The sequence below is a fragment of the Sinohyriopsis cumingii genome, chromosome 18, assembly GCF_028554795.1.
Source record: "Sinohyriopsis cumingii isolate HCF-2022 chromosome 18, ASM2855479v2, whole genome shotgun sequence".
Taxonomy (NCBI): Eukaryota; Metazoa; Mollusca; class Bivalvia; order Unionida; family Unionidae; genus Sinohyriopsis; species Sinohyriopsis cumingii.
This window is the reverse complement of record NC_142978.1, coordinates 44,294,122-44,316,384: the sequence shown is the minus strand read 5'-3', so window position 1 is coordinate 44,316,384 and position 22,263 is coordinate 44,294,122. Positions and strand designations below refer to the sequence as shown.

General features: G+C 33.0%; 1 protein-coding gene across 1 annotated transcript in view; it reads left to right on the top strand.

The window, feature by feature from the left end:
* The first annotated feature begins 4,917 nt into the window (after positions 1-4,917).
* The window catches only part of LOC149776521 (uncharacterized), a 57,427-nt gene continuing 40,081 nt past the window's right edge, over positions 4,918-22,263 (top strand). Inside the window, exons 1-2 of the mRNA XM_089940963.1 lie at positions 4,918-5,007; positions 10,572-10,760. Coding sequence (XP_089797089.1) covers positions 10,706-10,760 — 55 coding nt within the window. The 5' untranslated portion in view covers positions 4,918-5,007; positions 10,572-10,705. The remainder of the gene's footprint in view (positions 5,008-10,571; positions 10,761-22,263) is intronic.

Here is a 22,263-nt window from a genome sequence, read left to right as displayed (position 1 = left end):
TCGACGACGAACCGAACAAGACTATATAATCAATGATAACGATGTTAATATACAAATTATTATTCATGTTCATAATAAAACATATAAATAAGATAATATTGTGAGACTAGTATAGCAATATATCTGTTATAGGTTGTAGGGTACACTTTGGTGTCCTTGAGTTTTAAAAATAGATTGGCCTGAGTCAACATTCGTGTCATGTACTTTACTCCCAGGCTAGCGCAAAAGTTCCAAAGCAGATTGTTCAGTGTCACTCCCAGCAGGCATATCATATAACTCAAAAACCTGAAAGGTTAATGCACATTATGAACAAGGCATTAATTCAGTTTGTAGCTAGATGATTTAAGGTCAGTTCCAATCACAAGTAATCGAGGTCACTCTCAACCTCTTATGTGGCATATGACGTCGATCCCATTTCTATCTAGGTTGAGTGCCTTGTAGTGCCTTATTAGTTAATTTCCGATTCAAATCTCGGGCAAAGCGGTTGCTGAAGTAATATATATGGTACACACCTGCGCAGTTGGTTTCGTTTGAGCACGGGAGTCGATGGAAGCTATAGTTGGGTGCTTCGTAATTCTATCAAGCAAGTTATACATTAAAAACATAAATTGTCGATTTCTTGGTATTCTGAAAAGTAGATTAAGTTGCCTTACTCTGCAGCCAATGAATGACGACAGATGGTCAGTAAGATCTAAACTTTACCTGTTGCTTACGACAATGAACATGATTTCTTGATGACAGCCAAATTTAGATTCAGAGAGAATGGTCCATGCTCTCTGTTAGGCATCAGTCTTTAATATGGAGACATTTTCATTTATATATTCTTGTTTCACGAAATATCAATCACCCAAACTTATATCCTATAAACATTGAAGAGGTGAGAGAAGTAACACGACCAAATTCACAGAAAGAATTCAACAAAGAAATAAATACCGAAAAATGGGCGCTCTACAAAAATTACGTGCCTATGAGAGAATGGCTAGTCTAGTTGTTTGTATTTGCAACATGCATTATGGAGAGAATGCCGGAATACCCGTACGTTATTTTATATAGTGAGACGGACGTTTCTTTGGATATGGTACTTGTAGAGATTGTACATGATATAAGCACTCAGCTAACTAAAATGGTTGATCCCATGTGCATGAAATATCAGCCTGAAATAGTTTAAAGTACACTGTCTTTAGAAGTTATTAGAATAAGGAAACCAAATTTTGTAAGAATAAAATAATGCCACTTCCGAAAGTGCAGTGAGTGCACTAAAAGCTATATAAAAGTAAAAACAAATCTCTTCCCTCTTTTGGAAATTACGTTTGATGTCAAGGAAAAGAAAGTGACCAAGTACAGCTGGCAATTGTTTCATAGGTTCACTCCTGATATACGACTAAGCTGCATACTCTTTAACCCTATTACACCTATCGAGCGAAGACCATATAAAGTGAATTAAAACATTTTTAACAATACCATAGATATAAAAGTTATTTTCTAAATAGCCAGGGCTAGCAATGAGGAAAATATGGAAATATTTTTTCTTTAAAATTCTAATGTTTTGCAAAATACAAAACTGAAGTGATCAGCCACTTAACAAACGTTAGATAAAATACAACATATTACGTTGTACGTAAAGAAACCATTGTGAAAAGATCATTTGTTTCAAAAGTGAGCCTTAGCGGGCAGCTGCTTAGACGGACCTCTCCTCATGACATTAAAATGTGTGATAACACAGGACGAGCAGAGAAGACGCTTGGTAAAAAGAAAACTTGTATTCAACCAATGCTCATTATAATTAACCCGACACACCGAAGACTATTGTTGAACGGCAGTATTTCATTCAGTTCCATACAGAATACCGCTGATGAACGGTTGTGTTCCAGACAGACGAGCATCGTTGAATGGCAGTGTTCTAGTACAGATATCGTGTTGCAAACACAAATAGTTTTAGACAAATCCAAATCTGTTTCCTACGGAATTTAATCTATTTTATTTACACTAATTATAACGAGGTTATTTATAACCTCCTTTCTTTCTTTAGATATATCTTCCTTCTTATGTTGTCATTTCGCAAGTATAGCCATTCCTTTATTCTCGTTTACTGCGAATTCATTTTGTAGTATAAATGATGTTTGACTTTAGTTCTAGCTCATAGTGTGATTTAAAAAATCCTGCATCAATGGAGAAGCGAATTGGTATAAGTTTCAAAAACTAATGCACATAATTCTGAATTTTTTGCCTCAGTCTTGTTCTATAAAAACATATCCAATGATAAAATGTACCATTCTACCTTTCCTTTATCACAAACCTTTGACTCGATATTTTCCAAGAATAAAAGCTACGAAAACATTTCATCGCTAATATTAACGATTTAATTACACCGTCTAAGTCAGCAATATCGTCTCTATTTGCATTTCATACGATACCTGTTCATAATTATATATACTATATATACTAATACATATTTTAGTTCAGCTATTGATGAATGTCTTATGAATATGCATGCTTTATAATTCGGAATATGGATCTTTTTGGAATATGGAATATTTATCTTACTAAAAGAAAAAATACTCCAATTTTCGGTCGTATTTTGTTTTGGTCGTACTGTCAACTCAGGTTGCTCTCATTTCGCCTGTTGCCTGATGAAATTGAAAACTAGTCAATAAAGAGGACGGTATCTACGTGTGTTTTGGAATTGCAGTTGACAACTGCCAATTTTTGTTGTTGTAATGAAGCAATACAATTTCAAGTATAAATCCCCGTAACTGTTTTATTTTCTTATCAGTGCATTAGCTATAGCTGTTATAAGATAACATAAAGGATACATTTTGCAAAAAAATATCTGCTTGTGCTGCATAGTATTACTATCATTTTGTAATATGTTGTATAGATTTTGTTCACAAATTTGCACTGATTCTGTACATTTTACCAAACGACATTAGGCAAGCATTGTGCTTTACAAAGAACACAATTACCAAATTCTCTTCCAAATGTGGTGTCATAATTTGTCAATATGTGTAGATCACGTGTGTTACTTCGAAATAATTTGTTGAGATTTATAGCAGGTGAAAATGTCAGAGAGCGATGGTGGCAGTCGAGTTGACAATGATAAATCAGTGAATGAAAAGGGTGAGTTTTGATTATTGTTTATATCCTTGATGCTTTTCGTTTTTAAAATCGGTTGAATAGTGCAAGCTGCCGGGGTGTAGGCTGATAGTATAGTCTTATGGGGGAGACACCAGATACTACCTAATTTTAGAATGAACTGATGCATATTCCTTTACACATATTTCCGCTCAAAATCCTCGGAAATTGTTTTGATGTAAAACAACGCATATTGGCAAAATATGATACCACATTAGGATGAAACCATAGTTATATGTCCAAGGTTAGACAACTAATCCAATCGCGGCAAATTAAGCGTGATTTTAATAAGTAATGAGAAAGAACAACCGATATTCTTATTTGACCATATGCAGATGCCAAGACGTGTAATCTTAGTTGTATAATGATACATAGTAACCAAAAGCCGTGCTTTACCAAGTTCACTACTATACAGACATTTTCAAATCTAGGCATATAATGGGTGTAGGACACGAACCAATTGAACTAATTTGCACACGTTTGCCAACTGTCAAGATATGTGTAATTGCTTTATTACATGCTTAGCTAGAAATGGTTTGATTTCTTTCCTTGTATAAATGGTTCTTTCTGATCTACTGAGTTAAATTAAAGCTAAGTTGCTCGAATAAAAATAACGGAATTCACTGCTGAGGCACACCGGTCGTTATGCTGAAGTAGTAATGACAGTAAACAAGCAAAGATGGTTTCAGTTTATATTCACAAGCAATCAATTGGACATAAATATCGATCTTGCTTTAGCAATATCTTTCTCGCTTGTCAATAAGTCTATATTTAAGAATTCGTATAGCAGCTGATAAAAGGTAATTGTTATGATGCTTAAGTAGTGAACGATCAAGAGTTGTGACGCAAATACACACAGAACATTACTACTGAGATTGAAGTTAAAACCGCTAATTTTATGATAGGCATGGATACCAACATATTGAATTGTAACTTTATGCATTTTTGTAAAGAAAACACCCATTTCTAGGCAGTCAAAACTGCGATGTTTATTGTAGTAAGGATCTTGTAAAAATATTTAAGATTTATGTTAATAATTTGCATTTTGTTTCAATTCGCAAAAGAAAGCATGCGAAATTATGTTTTCTTCTTCTTCTCAATATTATTCAGGGAATATGTTCTACTTTTAACCAAGTTCCCAATATATGAAAATGTTCATCAGCTTTTGTTTTGTTTTTATTACTCAACTATATAAAACTACTACACTGTACAAGAGGAAGATTGCAAACGGACAAAACAAGCGCATACATCAATAAGTGAAAGAAAACTGAAAATCATATCTTACAAAAGTCAGCTGCAACATTAATATTAGACCTTCATTATATCCGCCTCATTAGACCCTCATTATATCCGCCTTATTTCGATATTCTTTAGTGCAATATGCTGGTGTTCAATAACAAAATCATCATTCACGTCAATGTCAATTTAAATCATCGCAATACGTAGCAGAAAAAATATTTAACTGGAATAGCTGACGTCAATTTTTACAGTTTTTGTATAATGACAAGGACAGAAGTAACACCCATCTAAAGGTATGTTTTACACAGACTAGACATAATTCCTACCATAGATGACCGTCAGCAAATGTATGCAAAGGGGCTTTGTGACTGTACCATCCAAACAGACGGACGAAAATCACCTCAAAATGAAGACGTTACCCTAATGACTATAAAAACTATTTCGTGTCATCGTCTGTAACACAGCTAGGTCTGTGAAGTCCGTCATAGTATTTACAGCCGTGTGTGCAGTGCAGTCTGTTATTATTAACAACAGCTCGTGAGAGGTATCGACTTCAGCGCTCAAAACACTTCTGTGAGAATACGCTTGCATGATTTTGGCAACATAATGTGTTAATGGAACTCATGATTGAAATACGTGAGTATATATTTTTTGAATTTAAAAGTATTGTTCTACTTCTTAAGATTAAGCCTTTTACAGACATCCGTCAAGCATAGACTATGTATTACACTTTGCAGGTATTAATTTTAAAGCTATTGATCGTTGAGATTAGAACACTTTTGGAAATCATGTTTATCCTTAACGCTGAATTAAATAACTAGTTTTAATATGGAACTACAACGTCATAAAACGCAGGGGAATCTTTTAAGTGAACGTGCCTTATTTCTAAATTGAAGAAAGAATATAGCTTTAGAGCGCCATAGGTGCAAAGGAGTATAATTATAGTTCACATCGACCCGCAGCACAAAAATGAATGTATACAAAAGTTATAATCTGTTTTTAAGACTTCAAGTACATATTAAGACCCTTTTGTGTTATGGAATTATTCACGCACACAACTAACATCTGAGAAGAACTCTGAATATTATAGTAAGAAAAAACCATGAAAATGTGTTTGCACATGTCAGCTGACAGAGACTGATTCTTTGTTGGTTAATGTAAATAAATGGTAATTCGGTAAAACGTAAATGTGAAGAATAGTACTCGTTTAACTGTACCTTGGCAGAACCAAGGCTGCATAGTGTCGATAAACAGGTAGGCTAAAAAGTGTAAAAGCAATAATTTACAAAAAAGAATTCCAAAGAATGGTAAAAATATAGTCCTACAAGATAAAAAGGTACATATTTTTAAAATCTGTATTAGGTGCATTAAAGAGTTAATTATTATCTTCATACTATCATCTTGAAAATATATTCATTAATGACAATTTTATTTAAATTATAGAAGACACATTTAGCATTAAACGTCTACTTCAAAAATGACCTTTTGCTGTAACATATTGATTTCTAAATCAAGAATTTGTCATTTTCAAAATCTTTGTATACTACAAAAATTATATCCCTTATAATTTCCATATAAGTGGCTTGAAAAGAAGAAAAGTACAAATATAACTCAAGCAGAGAATATATGAGTGAAGAGAAAATCGTGATATAAATGTTTAACTTTTATTATTATTTTGTAAATTGATTCCAAGTCTTCAAATACCAAACTTTGCGCAACGTGTATTATAACTGTGCCAGAAAATTAGAAACATCTCGTAATTCATCCATGTTAGTTCCATGATTATCATGGAATTCAACTATTTTTACCAGATTTGGTCGGTGTTATAACTAAATACTTTCTATGCGCATATGGTTTCTTCTCTGAGTTAGTTTGTTTGCTCTTTCTCTCGTGATATTAATAACTTGTCTTGATTCACATGTAACTGAAGATTTCGTCCATCGTTTTTAAATTGTCATATCATATCTTGATATGAACACATTTCTAATACGTTTCAAGAAAAATGTGGTTTCATGGTTTTTCTACTCATAAGAAAGCAATGTCTACCGCAAATTTACAATTGCCTTTCCTCACCGATATACATTAACCAATCAGGAATCTTTTTACGCGTTGCACAGGAGACGTATAACTGTTAATGTACCCTTTGGGATATATTTTTAAACAGAACTTCAACTCTGACGTGGAAATACAATTATGGAACATGAAAGTACGGAATAACTCTGCATATGAAACTATTTTGCCCTTTAGCTTGTTAATTCAAGTTCCACAGATCTAACCTTCTACGATTTCCACCATTGTCTCTATCAATATGCACAAGCAATCGAAATATCGAGAATGTTGACTCGTATAAGGCGGACGCGAGGCCACAACACCAGTTTAGAAAATAGATTAAATATATTGACAAGTAAGAAACGACAACGCCTAAATCATATAACTGTTATTATTAAGGTCATAAAATGTGAGCACATTTTACAGTCATTTTGTCCCATTGGTTGATGAAATTGACTAGTGAATAAAGATATTGTTGAAAGGACAGTATTTATTAGCATTGTTGATTTAATTAGTACTCGTCACTTAGCCATTCATCAATTAGTGAATAATAAATTGTGGATGCGTATATGCCTGTGATACCAGTGTTTGTTCCAGAGAAATCGCTCTTTCATTTATAAATTCTTCTTTCCATATTTATTAAAATATATTCAAATAATTAATAAAGTAATATACCATCTAAAAGTCTCGTGTTCAATCTTGAAATGCGTTTCTATGCATGAATCGTCATACGTTTTAAACATACATCACGATTACTCTTTTTCACACAGTGTTACCGTTGACACAGTTGTAGAATCAAAGAATTACATTTAGATGTATATGAATATGAATGTTTTCACTCGACATACGTTTAATTGTTAAGATGATTTGACTGGTAGTCAATTAATGTTTTCTTAAGGATTACAAATATGAACTCAGTTGAAAAAGTAGTTGTGTTGTTTCATCCGAACTTTTAACACAGTAATGTCTACATCATTCTTCGTGACATGACGTGCTAAGTGTCTTTACCAACAACACATCAATGATACCAACATGGGCTTGTCTGGGTTGATATTACAAACAAAAATGCAAAATCTAAACAGTCAGATTACGAGAAATGAAAATACATACATGCTAACCTACAAATAAATAGCCTTCATACTCTCTACGTCAAAGTTCAAGCAATATGTCTCCTATTTTCAATAAAATATACAAATATAGTTATGTTTTTTTTTTCTTCTCAATAGAATACATTATATTAGCTCTGTTTGTTTCAATAAACATTATAAAATGTCAGCTATAAGTTGGACAGTGTTGTAAAATACAAAATGACAACGAACACACTAGGAAAGAAGAAAGATACAAAACGTTTAAAGAAATGAAAGATGACAAAGCTTTTATTACGTAATGAATAAAGCTTTCATTAAATTGCTTTTAAAGATTTGATTTAGTTGTATCAATAAAAGTAATGAATATTGTATGAATTTAGATCCATATATACCGTTTGGTTCTCGCAATTAAATTGTGTGTATGGTTTCCTTTGTTGCCTATACCCTGAAAGAAATATTAAAATAATGTAAGCTGAATTCTATATTCTTTTATTTAAATAATTGTGCAGTTTCTATTTTGTTCTAGTTAGTAGGCAGAAATTGACGATATGGAGGTTATATGGTCCTTATTATGGAAATGGATGAGACAGACTGATTCTGATACATCAGTATTTGATGGTTATTTTAATTCCGCTTAGAGAAAATACAATTTACTATCTTTTAACGCAGGTTGACGATTATCGTTAAAGATGATGAGGTGAAAAGCACAGACTCTATCTATTTCATCCATTCCAATTCTTGGTCAATTAGCTGTGAGAATTTGTGCTTTTAGTGGGATTTATTGCTTTTCTAATTACACCAATTTAGTATTTAGATCTAATGTCAATGTTACTTACATGTGTATAGTTCTCATGCCAAATAAGGGCTTATGAGTGATGTTGCTCTAGACATATCTTCTATAGCATCCGTATATAACATTTAGTCCAAAAAAATTATTTAACTTAAAAACCAGATATGGCATAAAATTACAGACACTTTCTCCAAACAATCAGATGTCCCCGAGTTACAAATATTTTTGAAGACTCTTATATTAGATTGTGTAATTCATTAAAAAGGTCTGCGGTAGTATTAGCATTACATATTCAAGGGATAATGGTACGTCTTTCAAAAAATATTTTACACAGAAACGTTCGTCTTTCTCCAGAAAGAATGGAGCTGATAATAGATAAATATAATATACAACATCGATTGATCAATTTAAGAAATAATATTACTTTGACGTTAGTTTCATTTGTTGTGTTAAAGTTAAATTTGTCGTTTCTTCTTGATTAGTGACATAGAAAACAGATTTACTTTATTAATAAATTAACGAAATTCCAGAAATACGCAGCCTTAATTTGCACATATTGTACATTACTGTGCCTGTTTTCTTAGTTTTTATTCACATACAGGAGCGAGATATGATGCAATCAATGACAGAGGTTTGTCATGTCGTGCTTTACATACAATGTAATTACATTAATCTATTTTAGGCTTTACATGTGCCTGACATATTCGGTCGAGTAATTAATTGAACAATATACTCTTTGTGGCTGAGCAACATTATGTTTGAAGCCTTCACTGATTATTCGATATGTTCAAGCGTTAAATAAAACATATTTTAGAGTTTCTCAGTTAAGGCGAACATTTTTCTGTATTATTTCTGCCGTGCTGTACACTTAGTGTCATGCTTTGTCCATACTCAAGGTTTAGAGTTGCATGCCTGAGAACTTATGCAACTACGAATAGTTTGTCGGCTTTATATTGTTTTCCAATGTTGTTTATCTTTTATGATAATGCAAAGCCTAATTTTTTTCCGCATCACATGAAATGTATGTCAGTCATGTGCTATATAGTCATAACTGGTGAATTGGGACCTAATCTTAACACCATTACCTGACACAGTCTAAGATATACAAAATGAGGGGTAATCGTGAACTGTGCAAGGAAGTCTCACAGTGTTGACCGTGACCATTTAATTACAGTTCATTTTCTAGGTGTTGCAAGTTTCAGATTTACTGATAGCATCAATGTATTGGTCAATCTAACACATTATACATAGCCATGATCTCCTCTTCCGAGGTGACAATGATCCGTACACGCATGTACATATCAACAGCGCGGTATGCTTGTAGATGATTTATCCGACCGAAAAATGTTGGCCATGAATGGTATGCACATCTTCCTTTTTTAACTTTTTTTTTTACAGATATAAATTCTGGCAGCTCAACCAAATGTTGATTGAGCTTATACAATTCGAATTTTCTAGTCAATGTGTACTGGCTTTCTATTGTTGAAAACAAGTATCGATCAAACGTATCACTTTACATCCTGTTGGTTTTATCATCGGTAATTATTTCCTGTGCATCATGCAAATAGAACACATGGTTGTTTAGCTAGTTAGTCATATCTCTTTCCAATCGATCAAACATTCGACCTCACAAAATGTTATTTTACTAAATGTTGAAGAGAGAAAGTTTTGGAACAAATTAAAGAAACTCGACAAAGGAATGTTGCTATAAATAAAAGAAAGGTTCATGAGATGATGATATTAGTAAACTTCTCGATGTAAATAACTTTAGAAACGTTTAAAACTAAGAAGTTCAATGACATTCACGTCAGTTAACGTGAACGGAGATCTGTCAATTTAAAATGAGATAAATCATTAGAATGTGAATAGATACGACATCATAGATTATGAAAAAGAAGCTTTGTGACGCAAGATACAAATGAAATAGCAATGCAGCTTATATCATCGATCTTTGAAATGGGAACCTAAGAAATTCAACAGCAAGTACTGAGAGATACAATTCAGCAATAGCCGCTTCGTTTTCATATCTTCTCAAAGCATTTTAGTGAGCGCACAATGTACCTAATGATCGATTCCCTACACTTTAATGGTGTAATAAATATCAAAGTCACTTGATGTAAAGAGCGATTTATCACACCAATGAAACTATGACATGAATGATCTACATTAATCTGTCATAGTTTCAGCAGAAGTAGAAAAGGGCTTCCATAAGTAAACGAAGACTCGATTTCCGGTCTTTTAGTCTGTGAATGTATTTTTTCCTGTTATTACAGATTAGCTATAAAGCATGGATGTTAATAAATGTTGCCTATTCATCCGGAGCGCATGACTGAAGTGCAGTGATTCCGTACTAATAGCGGCTTGAAAGAAATCTCGAGCTGTAAGCGTGGAATTCTGCGAGTGGAATATGACCATAAAGTATTGGATACTAATTGTTTTCTGGTGCAGTATAATAAAAATGAGTAAGTAGATTTTTAATTTTTGTTCATTTAGTTTCTCACTTTGCTAAAGAAAACATAAGTACATTCGTTAATCTTTAAGTTTGTTAGAAAACAAATACAATACTAGGAGAACTAAACATTGCAAAACACAATTTAATTTCGTTAAAAATAAATGAACAGCTAATGTTCCGAAAGCGGTGAGATTAAAAGTAAGAAGTGTTCAATATTCTGCAAATTACGTTAACAACCTACACATATCTTGGAATGTGTGTCCTGAGGTTTAAAAAATCATCAATGTTAAGACAAATTTTTGCTCACATTACAGTTTTGGTTATAATAACAATATTTGAACCGAAACTACATAAATTTATCAAACCTCACGGGGGCAAAAAGCTATTAAAGATGTTATTACTTTTGTTAATATATTATTGATACAAAGCCCTTTACAAATATAATATATGTAATTTAAAGGCGCCATGTTACAATAGAACCACACAATATGTACAGACCTCTCCTTTGAAACATATCATATGAAGATAAAGAAATGAAGAATCCCAAATTATTGCGCAGTAAGGAAAGACCACCTTCTTAAATGGCTATCTTTTGTAGGCAGAGGCGTTTAGAAAAATAATGAAAATTGTGAAAGATGGTAAAGCTTTATGTTCAAATTGAAATGTGTGTGGATGTGTGTGTGTGTGTGTGTGTGTGTGTGTGTGTGTGTGTTGTGTGTGCGATGAGATTTTGTTATGTGTTCAGGCTGTGTTGGTTAATATGCTATTGACGTTCTGGTCACTATTTTAGTCCTAATGAGGTTATTTCACTTTCAAATGAGATTGTTTTTTTCAGCTTTGATTTGATGTCTACTTAAGAGAAAAAATTATTTTGTCTTCTTATACAACGAAGATTAAGTTATTTGCAATGCATAACAGACAAGCAGAGCAAGCTACGATGCTGTAATGTATTGATTCTTGAACGTATACTCAACGTTTGAATAAATTGTGTAATAAATAATTCCAAATATGCATATTAACCATCACTAGGCTTTGAAAAACATATTTTAGTTGTATTCCAATCACATTAATTCCTTTGATTTCTTTCCTTTGAGTTTTTTATTTTTATTTTAGGCTCAAATAATTATATACACTTATACACATTTGTTGTTAAATGGATGTTATTGCTTGCTTTTTATATCTGCCTATATTCTGTATTGCCTTCTGCGTACATGTTTGGGTTAAAAGCAATGTGAAGTGTACCTCCTTTTACATCATCTTTTTTGAGCTTTCGATTCTGTACAGACACACAGACAAACATACACACTGAACCACAAAGAGATGAAAATATCCAATAATACAATCGCAAAATTGCTCCAGCAAAGGTAGAAAATAGATAAACGGCGCTAACGTACAATGAGAAGTATCCAATACTAGTGTCTGATTAGTATAAGGTGTTCATCATTGATGTGGCTGTAATGTATCAACTCCGCATAAAAGCAGAATGAATTTACAAGGAATCAATGTGGACATTGATTTCCTTAGGAAGATGATTATTCGTATTGATCTTATTCATCTTTATCGTACGATATTTCGCTCTTACTTTGAGTCAACAAAACTAATTTAGCATAAGAATAGCCAAAGACGCGAGCTGTGTATCATACAGTCTTCTTATGCAAAGGAGTGGAAACCTTGCTTATGATGTAAGCCCAACAGCAATATATTAATAAGCGATACTTAGAAATGCGTGTTACCAGTTTTATTCTTTAAGACGTTGTACCTTACGACTGATCGTGCTTTTGGTATTGGTTTTACTTATATCAAAAGTCTCATAATTGTATCAGCTTAACTCTAACTATGTTGAACTCTGTGCAAGTTTGTCCTAAACATCTGATCTGAGATATATCTAACGAAAGGCTTTTAAGGTTTAAATGACGTTCTAAATGAAAACAGGTCTGTCTTCTGTCAGGACGGGGTCGTTGGGCAGTGAATCTTGCATTTTTGGGCCAACTCCCCTGTTGCAGTAGAGATCTTTAGGCCATATCACACATTGTGAAAAACTGTCCACTGACAAAGTTCCCCGGCGGACTGCAGGCTCCAAACCTTGCCAATTATGACGTTGTTAAATGTCTGAGTATGCACTGCACACGATTAAAATAATAATACAGATGTGTAGAGGATGGGTTTTGGGTGATGCTGTGTAGTGTCTTATAAGGTGAACCTTTTCTTCATTTACATTTCGTCAAAATATTTTTTTTATAGATTCAAAGAATACTAATTGGATACAATGGTAGAAGTTTGCAAGGTACCATCTAATTACTGCTGACTATTTGTCTTGCTCTTACCTGTTCTGATAATGTTATTGCCGATATTATTTTCGTCAAATTCCGTTGTATGTACCCAGTTGAAAAACATATCAATAAAACCAAATCTAAAAATGTAGGGATACCGGACAGTCCGATACAAGGGGTAGATCGCTGGGCATTTTGGCTGGCATGTGTACTATTTGTTGCAACTTTGTTTAGATGAACAATGTCAGTTTAAGGGCAGAAGATGTTTATAAACCATCACTAATCTTTAAGTCTACTTGTTGGTCAAATGGTTTGCTTTTTTAATGGAAACTTGCAATAAAGAATCACATTATGTGATCATTCATATCGATTTAGTGATACCTTTAATTTTGTTTGAGGATGATAACTGTACTCAAGAGAATGTAAGTCAATATGTCTGCAACGATCTGTTTATTGTTTAAATAAATATGTGATAATGATGCTATATATGTCATATATACTTATATAAAGGTGACGTAATTTGAAAGGCAAACATTTCGCATAATTACCTGCATGTCGTAAATCTGTGTTTATATATTTTAAAACAACAGCCCTTGAACTACATGAAAATTGTTTTATATACACTACAACCCCAAGGAAACATCAATAGAATTATATTTTGTCGCATATTTATGTCCGTAAATAATATTCTCGCTTCAGGATTCTTTTAGAAAAAAAAGCGTCCTTATTCAGACTCAAGCACCATAACGAATGCTGTACTTTGAACACTCTTTTCCAGTTGCCAAAAATCCAATGCCATCAATTTTCGGATGTAATTTTAGGACTTTGACATTTGTAATAAATAGTCTAATGAAGTAAGAATAGTGGATAAAAGTGTATAGTGGCCTTGATGATCATAACATAATTCTTCACTTAGTTCCAGTATGTTCTTCAGACTCCAGTTTCCTGAGACTGACGACATATGTATCAAATAATCATGCAAGCCGAGCTCAATTGTGGAGTCAAGGAAGGTGAAAGATTATCAAAGCAAATTGTAATAACACACATTATCATATGAAAATATAATTAAACTATATTATTAGAAAAGAGTGAGAAATAAGGGCAAATGATAATTCTTGATGTCTAACAATAACATCATAGCAGCCAGTAACGGCACATTCTAACACCCAGGCACTTCACTGACTACTAGACTGGATCGGGTCTAGATGAGAAAAAGTTTATGTTGTTAGAGGGATGCTCAAATTATGCTTCGAATCAAAACACGAATTTAAGAATCTGTAAGCAGACAATCCCAATTTCTATCAAAGCTAGAGAAACTTAAAATGTGATGTGTTAGCTTACATATACTATGTTAATCATTCTATACAGTAGTGCACACATTGATTGTTTTCACAATGTAAAGTGTAAGAACAAAATTATGATGAAAAGCAATTAAATAAATAAATATAGAAAAACCAGTCCAGGAGAACATAAGATATAACTATTGTTGGTATGGTAATTCAGTAATCTAATTAACGCATGTTTTCGATACTTCTCCAGATATGTTAAGCCAAATTTTGTCAAAATAAAATGATATATTTGTTTTGAGAAATGATATTAAATTGTATCACAATGTCTCCAAATGGTTAAGGAGTAAGTCTACATATGACTTCTATAAAGAGAATCTTTATATATTAGAGCAAACAGATGTTAGGAATGACGGTCATTTCTAACATTGTTTTGGAATCATCGTCCTTCTTTGTACTGGAATGTGTGTGGTAACGATTCTAGTGGCCGTAGGAGCTAAATGTCAACTGATTGCATAGTTCATTATCGAAGGCTCTCAAGGACGAAATAGTCAACAATTATCGACAACTGAGACAAAACATAGAATACAAAATGAAGTTATAGCCTAATTGATTCTGTTAAGCAAATTATGTGATTTGAGGTTGATGTAGTAAAAAATATCGTCCAGAGCTTCTCTGCATTCTCTTCAAATACATATCTTTCCATCATGTTGTCTGAATAGCTATCGTACGAAATACTTGTTGTATCATTATGAAACGTTTTGATAACATTCAGTAATTGAAACATTTACATGTACGTTCGTTGTATGTATGTGTGTGTGTGTGTGTTTGGTGTGTATGTGTATGTGTGTATGAGAGAGAGAGAGAGAGAGAGAGAGAGAGAGAGAGAACGATAAACCTCGCAAGAGTAATGCCTGTCGTCCTTTTCAACTTCATTTCACAATGTTGTTGACGCACCTTTACATCTTCTATTGGTTTGCTGTTTCTTATTGTTCTTTTGGCTGTCTTAAATATAAGTCATTTATAGACTACAACTTTCTTTGATAAAGATATATAAAGAAATTATGTCCTGATTTTTCTTGATACGCTTGCTAATTGTCAAATTATGACTTAATCAGAAACATTTATTTTCACACTTCAAAGAGCATCGACACTGCATCGCAAACTTAAGATTTGATTGAAACCTTATTTTTTGGTATAATTCTAGTGTAAAGTGTCGAAATTGAAACTGTATTGAACCCTAATGTTGAATGCAATGAGCATTTAAATGTTATCACATTTACGCCAGAAAAGTCGTTGTGAAGGATCACTTCGACCGTTCTTCTTTTATCCCCTATGTAAGTGTTAAAACTTGAAAGGCTAAAATTTATGACTCAGTGAGATGTTCAGGGCATTGTTACGCTGTGCCGAGGAAGTAAACATTTGAGCTACCAACTATCACTGATTGATAGTAACCCATGTTAAATTATCATTTTCAAAGGACACTTGATATACCCCGTACTTCTCAGATCCTATGCAGTCTAAAATCTGACAGAAGAAATGATTATCTTGGGAAAAAGGTAGGAACCGCAGCTTACGATTGGCCTGAGCAAGTGAAGGAGTACACTTTGAAAATATTGTGAATTTAAAGTGACGACCTTGGTCGAAATTCTCTAGTCTTAAAATTCCTGAGAGGAGAAGTTTTACTCCGAGCATAATAGTGCTTTCCTTGTTAAAAAAAGAAAAGGTGACTAGTTGGCTGTCCTGTAAGAAAAGACAGGATTTATTGCTAGGACGCACAATTTCTGAAAGAGAACATCATTAAGGAGCATCTTTCTGGAGAGCGACGGGACAGACTGAAGACAGAAGTCCAGACAAAGAAGTGACGAGTTCAGAATAAAGGACTAGGAAATCCAGGAAGGAGTGAAGAATAGGGAATAGGAAGGTTTGATGAAACTAGAAGACGTTGATACACGGTCAAGGGAGGAAGGTGAATGCATTCTGTCGTGGACATTGCGTTCTTTTCACCACTCATCATTATGATGAAATAAATGCAAATTAGACACTGTTATTAAATTATGTTGGCATAATTTCGATTGAATTGGAGAAAACCGCTATTAATTTGTTTTGATTAAATGTGTTATTTTCTCGTCTAAGCCTGCTCGTATTGCATTATTTCTTCCCAATATTCTTGCTCATTTCTCTGTTGAAATTCTATCTTTCACTCCCACTGGGCTACAATATCGAGGGAGGTCATCCTCTAGAGAACGCCATCCAAATCCAATTAACCACCCCTCTTACTAAGAGGGCGACGGTACATACAGTTTTGTACAATATCCAACGCTTTCGTTAATAATCAAGAGTAAACCACTGTATAGCACTTGTATTTGGCAAAGAAACCATGAGCTAACTTTCAGTATTATTGATAAAAGGAAACCGTGTTCAAATTAAGTATTGTAAATTAACCTATATAGTTATTAACTATCTTTTGATCGGATGATCTGACGTCAAGTTAAATACAATATATATAAATAGTATCGCACTGGTCGAGTAAACATTGATGTTTACTTAAAAGGTTTACCTTTAAAAAGTCAGTTATATCTCTTTTCAAGTAATGGATGTAACAAAACAAACCTTTACTTCGATAAGTATTACGTTTTATGAATCAGTGTCCGTTCTGTGTCGCTTATTATGAGATGTAAGAAACTTTATATTCACCGCAATAGAGATACAATCACAAGATGAGTTGATTACATGCATACAACTCACTCCAACATCGGCGCCTTATATTTCATCAAATATATAGAGACTATGTTCATGTTGCATCTTAATCTCAGATGTATTTCATAGTTAGGTACAAAAGTATCATATTTTAAACGGTTGTGAGGTCACGAATTAAACATATCTTTTTGTAACAAGAAATTGCAATAAATCTGATATTAACGTAGAAAATACCATTGCACTTTCATCATGTACTATAGATGCTTCTAATCGGAAGCTTCGGAAGTTAAAGTAAGGTAATGGAACAATTCGCTACACCACCCATCTCAATTTCTACCGCATGCATTGATCGATCATTGGGAAAACTACTGACTGGAAATAAAAGGATCTTTCGTAATAAATTATGTTTTTGACATTGTGTAAGCTTTTCTACCCTATCTACCCCTAAAAGTATACACCAAATTGCAACACCCCAGATTGTACATATTGTTTCAAGGCTATTTAAAAGTGACAGATGTTCCTTAAGAAACCAAACGATGATGAGTGAAATATCGTCAGCCAAAAATTAATTAACTCCTGAGCGGTAATGAACTTTTAAGGCGTGGCATGTCATGATGGGAATTTGCTTGACTACACGTGTGAAGATATAGGATTAAAAGAAATATGGAAATATATTCACCATTGGGTTATATTTTGTATATTTTTAGCAGCATTAGAAACATATTTTAAATCAAATATATATATATCAACAAAATTGAGAAAAGGACGATAAATTCGCCCTGTTAGAGAAATTAATAAACAAAGCGATGATGCAAGATAGGCACCGATATAGCCTGTCATTTCAACGAGGAAAACAATTCATTAGGAACCAGTTGTTTCGTGTTTGGCGAATGTTTTAGTAATGTTATCATTTATCGATGTCACGTACCAGCATCTCCATAGGAGACATGTAGTAATTTTCAGTGATTTCTTGCTCTTTTTAACGGCCTCACAAACTGGCAGGCCTTGAATCACGCATGCTTCAGGGCAATAAATTGTATGTTATCTGTTTCAAGATCAAACAGCACGCTCGCTTTTAAGTGCAGCTGTAATTATGACAAATATTCAGCACCTACGGAACCTCTTAAGTTAAAAATTTGCAAGTGTACTTTATTTCATTATAAAAGAGTTTCTTGCTATTTCGAAATCAATTTACCTATGCACCTGCCATTAGTCATTTAGCTACATCTGCCTGTACCTACCGCACACTTCTTGTATGAAATAGCAATGACGTTGATATGTTGTGCATTACACGACAAAAGATTTTCATCAGTGCAGCCTACAATGCATATATTTATTCTGGTAAAGAAGATATTTGCTTCCTGCAAATTCGAGGCGTATCAAGATGGCGTTTCTCATTTCTTCCTATATATCTATAAAATACCTCCTAACAGGGACGTAAATCGCGCACATATTTAGATCTGCCACAGAAAAGAAGGGGATGGATATATTCTAATTATAGCCCGGTGGGAGGTTAAACAGAAGAGAAAGATATGTTTTGGCTGCATGGTAAGCCAAAGTCATTGCGCTATTTATGAACTTATTATCAGACGCTGAAACACGTGCTGTATAATTAATACACTTATTACGATGCTTGTATTTCGTTTCTGGTTGTGAGCTAGTAAATTGATTTGGTTATTTGTTTAGACGGCAAATAAATACCCGTAGGTTATTTAGTTCTGATACATAGCGCCTTTCACAAGGATACACCATAATAGCCGACCAACGCTGTTTGAATAATATTCACTCAGTTATTTTCATGAAAATTCTTTTGTTTTTCTCGAATAACCATTGTTTCTTGACTAATTAGAACCGTACTTTGATGTAACAAACACAAAAAGCTGTAACCCTTAAAAATATGAATATTTTCACCGCATAAAAGTAAATATTTCTGTTTCGGTGAATTGATAAAGACATAACTTCTCGAATGTTTGATGTTTGCTTTATTTTAATTAATATCAGCAACATTATTCTTATTATACAGTTATCAAAGGCTTTAAAAGGCAATATCTTATGTTGGTGATTATAAGAATTCCAATTGTTTCGATCCAGGTATAGCTAAAGTAGAACTTCAAAGAGTTGTAAATGTGACAAATCTCACCGTTTCTAATGAAAGTATAGTATTGCTTAGTAATGAAGCTTTGTTGGGTAAAAATGTCCCTTAAATAATGTCTACAATCTCAATAAAAACACCAATTTTAAGGATGTTAGTAAGTTCAAAGTAACGGTTTCCCGTTTCTCCAGTACTAAAGGAACATACCTTTAATTCGCTGCTTCAATAATTATATAAAAGTGTTCGCGTCAGATAATCAAACTATTTGATTAAATTTCTTTCAAAAGAAGCAATTTGATTTTATTTGGCAGTTCATCACTATATTGATGCAGCACAGGGTAGTGATGCAAAGCAAGTTTTATTTTCTCTAATGTAGAAACCCTGTGATTAATGTCATAATGTCAATTCTAAAGGACAAGCTGCATTTGTGTTTCGGTAATGAAGTTGTAAAACATTTCAACGGAAATTTCATTTTCAATATTATTTTCTTGATTTGCCCTGCTTAGACACTGTCATTCACTCAAATGGCATCCAAAATTAAATATGGAATCAACAATATCACGAAGAACACAATAATAAAGAAAGGCACAAAAGACCTACTTATCACAACGCATGTTTTTCACGTTGTACTTTTAATATCAATTTAAATGAATACGTATACAACTGATATAAATAATCGTATAATTCTGATTCTGAAGTCACAAAGATCATGAAATCATTGGTATGAAGCAACAATAATCGTTTATCATACCTATATTACTTCCACCAAGTTTATTTCTCATGAATTCAATATATATATATATATATATATATATATATATATATATATATATATATATATATATATATATATATATATATATATTATAACAGATGTAGTTATGGCTCATCAATTTCTAGGTTAATAAAAATATTTTCTAGTATCAACAACAAGCTGAAATAAACTAGTTGAAACAAGATAAAGTAAAAAGGTCAATTTCCTGTAGAAACAGCCAGGTAAAGATTCGAAAACATAACCTTTTTCCGTTTTTCTGTTATGTTTGTTTGTTTTGACCATGCTTTGTATTTGCATTTGAAAAAGAATCATTAAAAAATCGAAAGCGCTCAGGTTAGTTAGATAATAGTGTCTCATTGTTAATTGTCAGCTTATTGCATTTATCTTAGTCATCCCTGGCACTCGTGATCTCTTGCTGGATACAGTGCACCTGAAAGGATTATTATTCGCCATATGATTTGCATGCTTTATATATATATATATATATATATATATATATATATATATATATATATATATATATATATATACACACACACACACACACACAATAGGACAATAGGAGGAGCGTTCCCCATGTTAAACCGCAGTGTCACATAATCATGGTTCATGTTTCTATATAAGAAACTGAACGGCATAACAGAATATTTAGTTGCTATATACATTGATTAAAATCAATCAAATTGTAGTAGGAATGTTCTCTTTTAATTCTATATTTAGTTATACCATAATGTCTTCGAAAGCACAAACAGCACATCGCATAAATTGATGTAACGTGTTAGTGTTTTATGTACTATACAAATGATGAAATATCGGCAGTTATCAGACGAATGCAAAAATATGCCAGTACCATGCATTATTCGAATTTCTTGTAAATAATGTTCCATAAACACTGCGCATCGTATGACATAATGGCAAGTGGCTACTTCTTACATGCTATATTGTTATAAAAGTGTATTATAAATACATCTGACCAAGAGCTGGGAAAACATAATATATCTAAAGTAAAAACAAATAAAAGGCCCAACAATTAACAAAAGCAATGAGACTAGTAATATCATTGAGGTGAAAATATACAAAACAAAGATTGAAAACGTAATGTGACCAGTAACATCTTTGACATGAAAGTGCTGAGGGACTACTTCTTTGATTGCGATTAAATTTGAATATAGCTTTGATTAAAAGTAATGGGTAAAATGATACAGTTTCTTAAGTTTGTATTTTTAGGAAAGATTGTTTTATGTAAATGATCACGAGCAGGACTCTTGCTGATTTCTTGACTATCAATTCCTTGATAACTGGAAGGACCGGCCCTAAACGCTCATTTGTTTCAACGTGTTATTTAGCATAAGGTATAGTCAGTTTTGGCACAGAAACGTGTTACCTTATACACCGATCTGATCTGACTAACTAGACTGTTGTTGCTCTAGTACTGTACATGTTGCTTTTTTCACATTCTAATTTGGATTATATTACGCTGACTCTAACACAAACTGACATTTAGGAAGACTAGAGGAGATGTTTTTGCAATGTTTCATCGTGAAAATACCATAATTTTGACTCAGCTAATATAATAATTAGGATTGATATCCTATTTTATTGCAACGTTTTCTGGCACTAATGTACGCAAATCTAAACCCTGTTTCCTAGTAGAAAAGCACTGTTTATTGTATTGTAAAGGGAACTTAAACAGCTAAAACAGGAAAACATGATTTCATTACAAAAGATGCTGGAAATAAAATTTAACTCCACATCTTATAGTCCTGTGACAAGTACAAATAATGCGCATATTAGTAACATTAACAATGAAATAAGCGAACGATGTGAAGATGAAATTGTCTTTGCTAATTTCTTTATTTTCAGCTACGTAATGGAGCGTGTATTAATGGCACCTTTACCATAATATTGGTCAAATTATATTCATGAAAAAATGTTATGGATGGTCCTCGTTTTATTGCAAAACTGATGGTGCTTTGGTGCCTAATGTTTTAAGAAAGGTATTTATTTTATTGCACCACTGATTATATTTAGATAATTAGATTTTAGGGTAGGTCCTCTTCGTATTGCCACGTTGAGTATAATTTGATACCTTATTTTTATGGAAAGTATTCATTTTATTTCAGCGTTTAATATATTTAGATACCTAGGTTTTAGGTAACGTAGTATACAAAGGTATGTTAGTATACAAAGAGGTGACGTCTTCAGCCTTCATTATGTCGGAGAAATTGAAAAGCTACACAAAAGGATAAACCTGATTATATGACAAAGAAGCAGCATAGAAACCCGGTCACAGAACACTTTTCCTCCCCTGGCCACACTTTCAGTGATATAACACTTATTGCAATCGCTCACAACCCCCAACTGAAGACAAGAAAAAGACAGCCATGCAC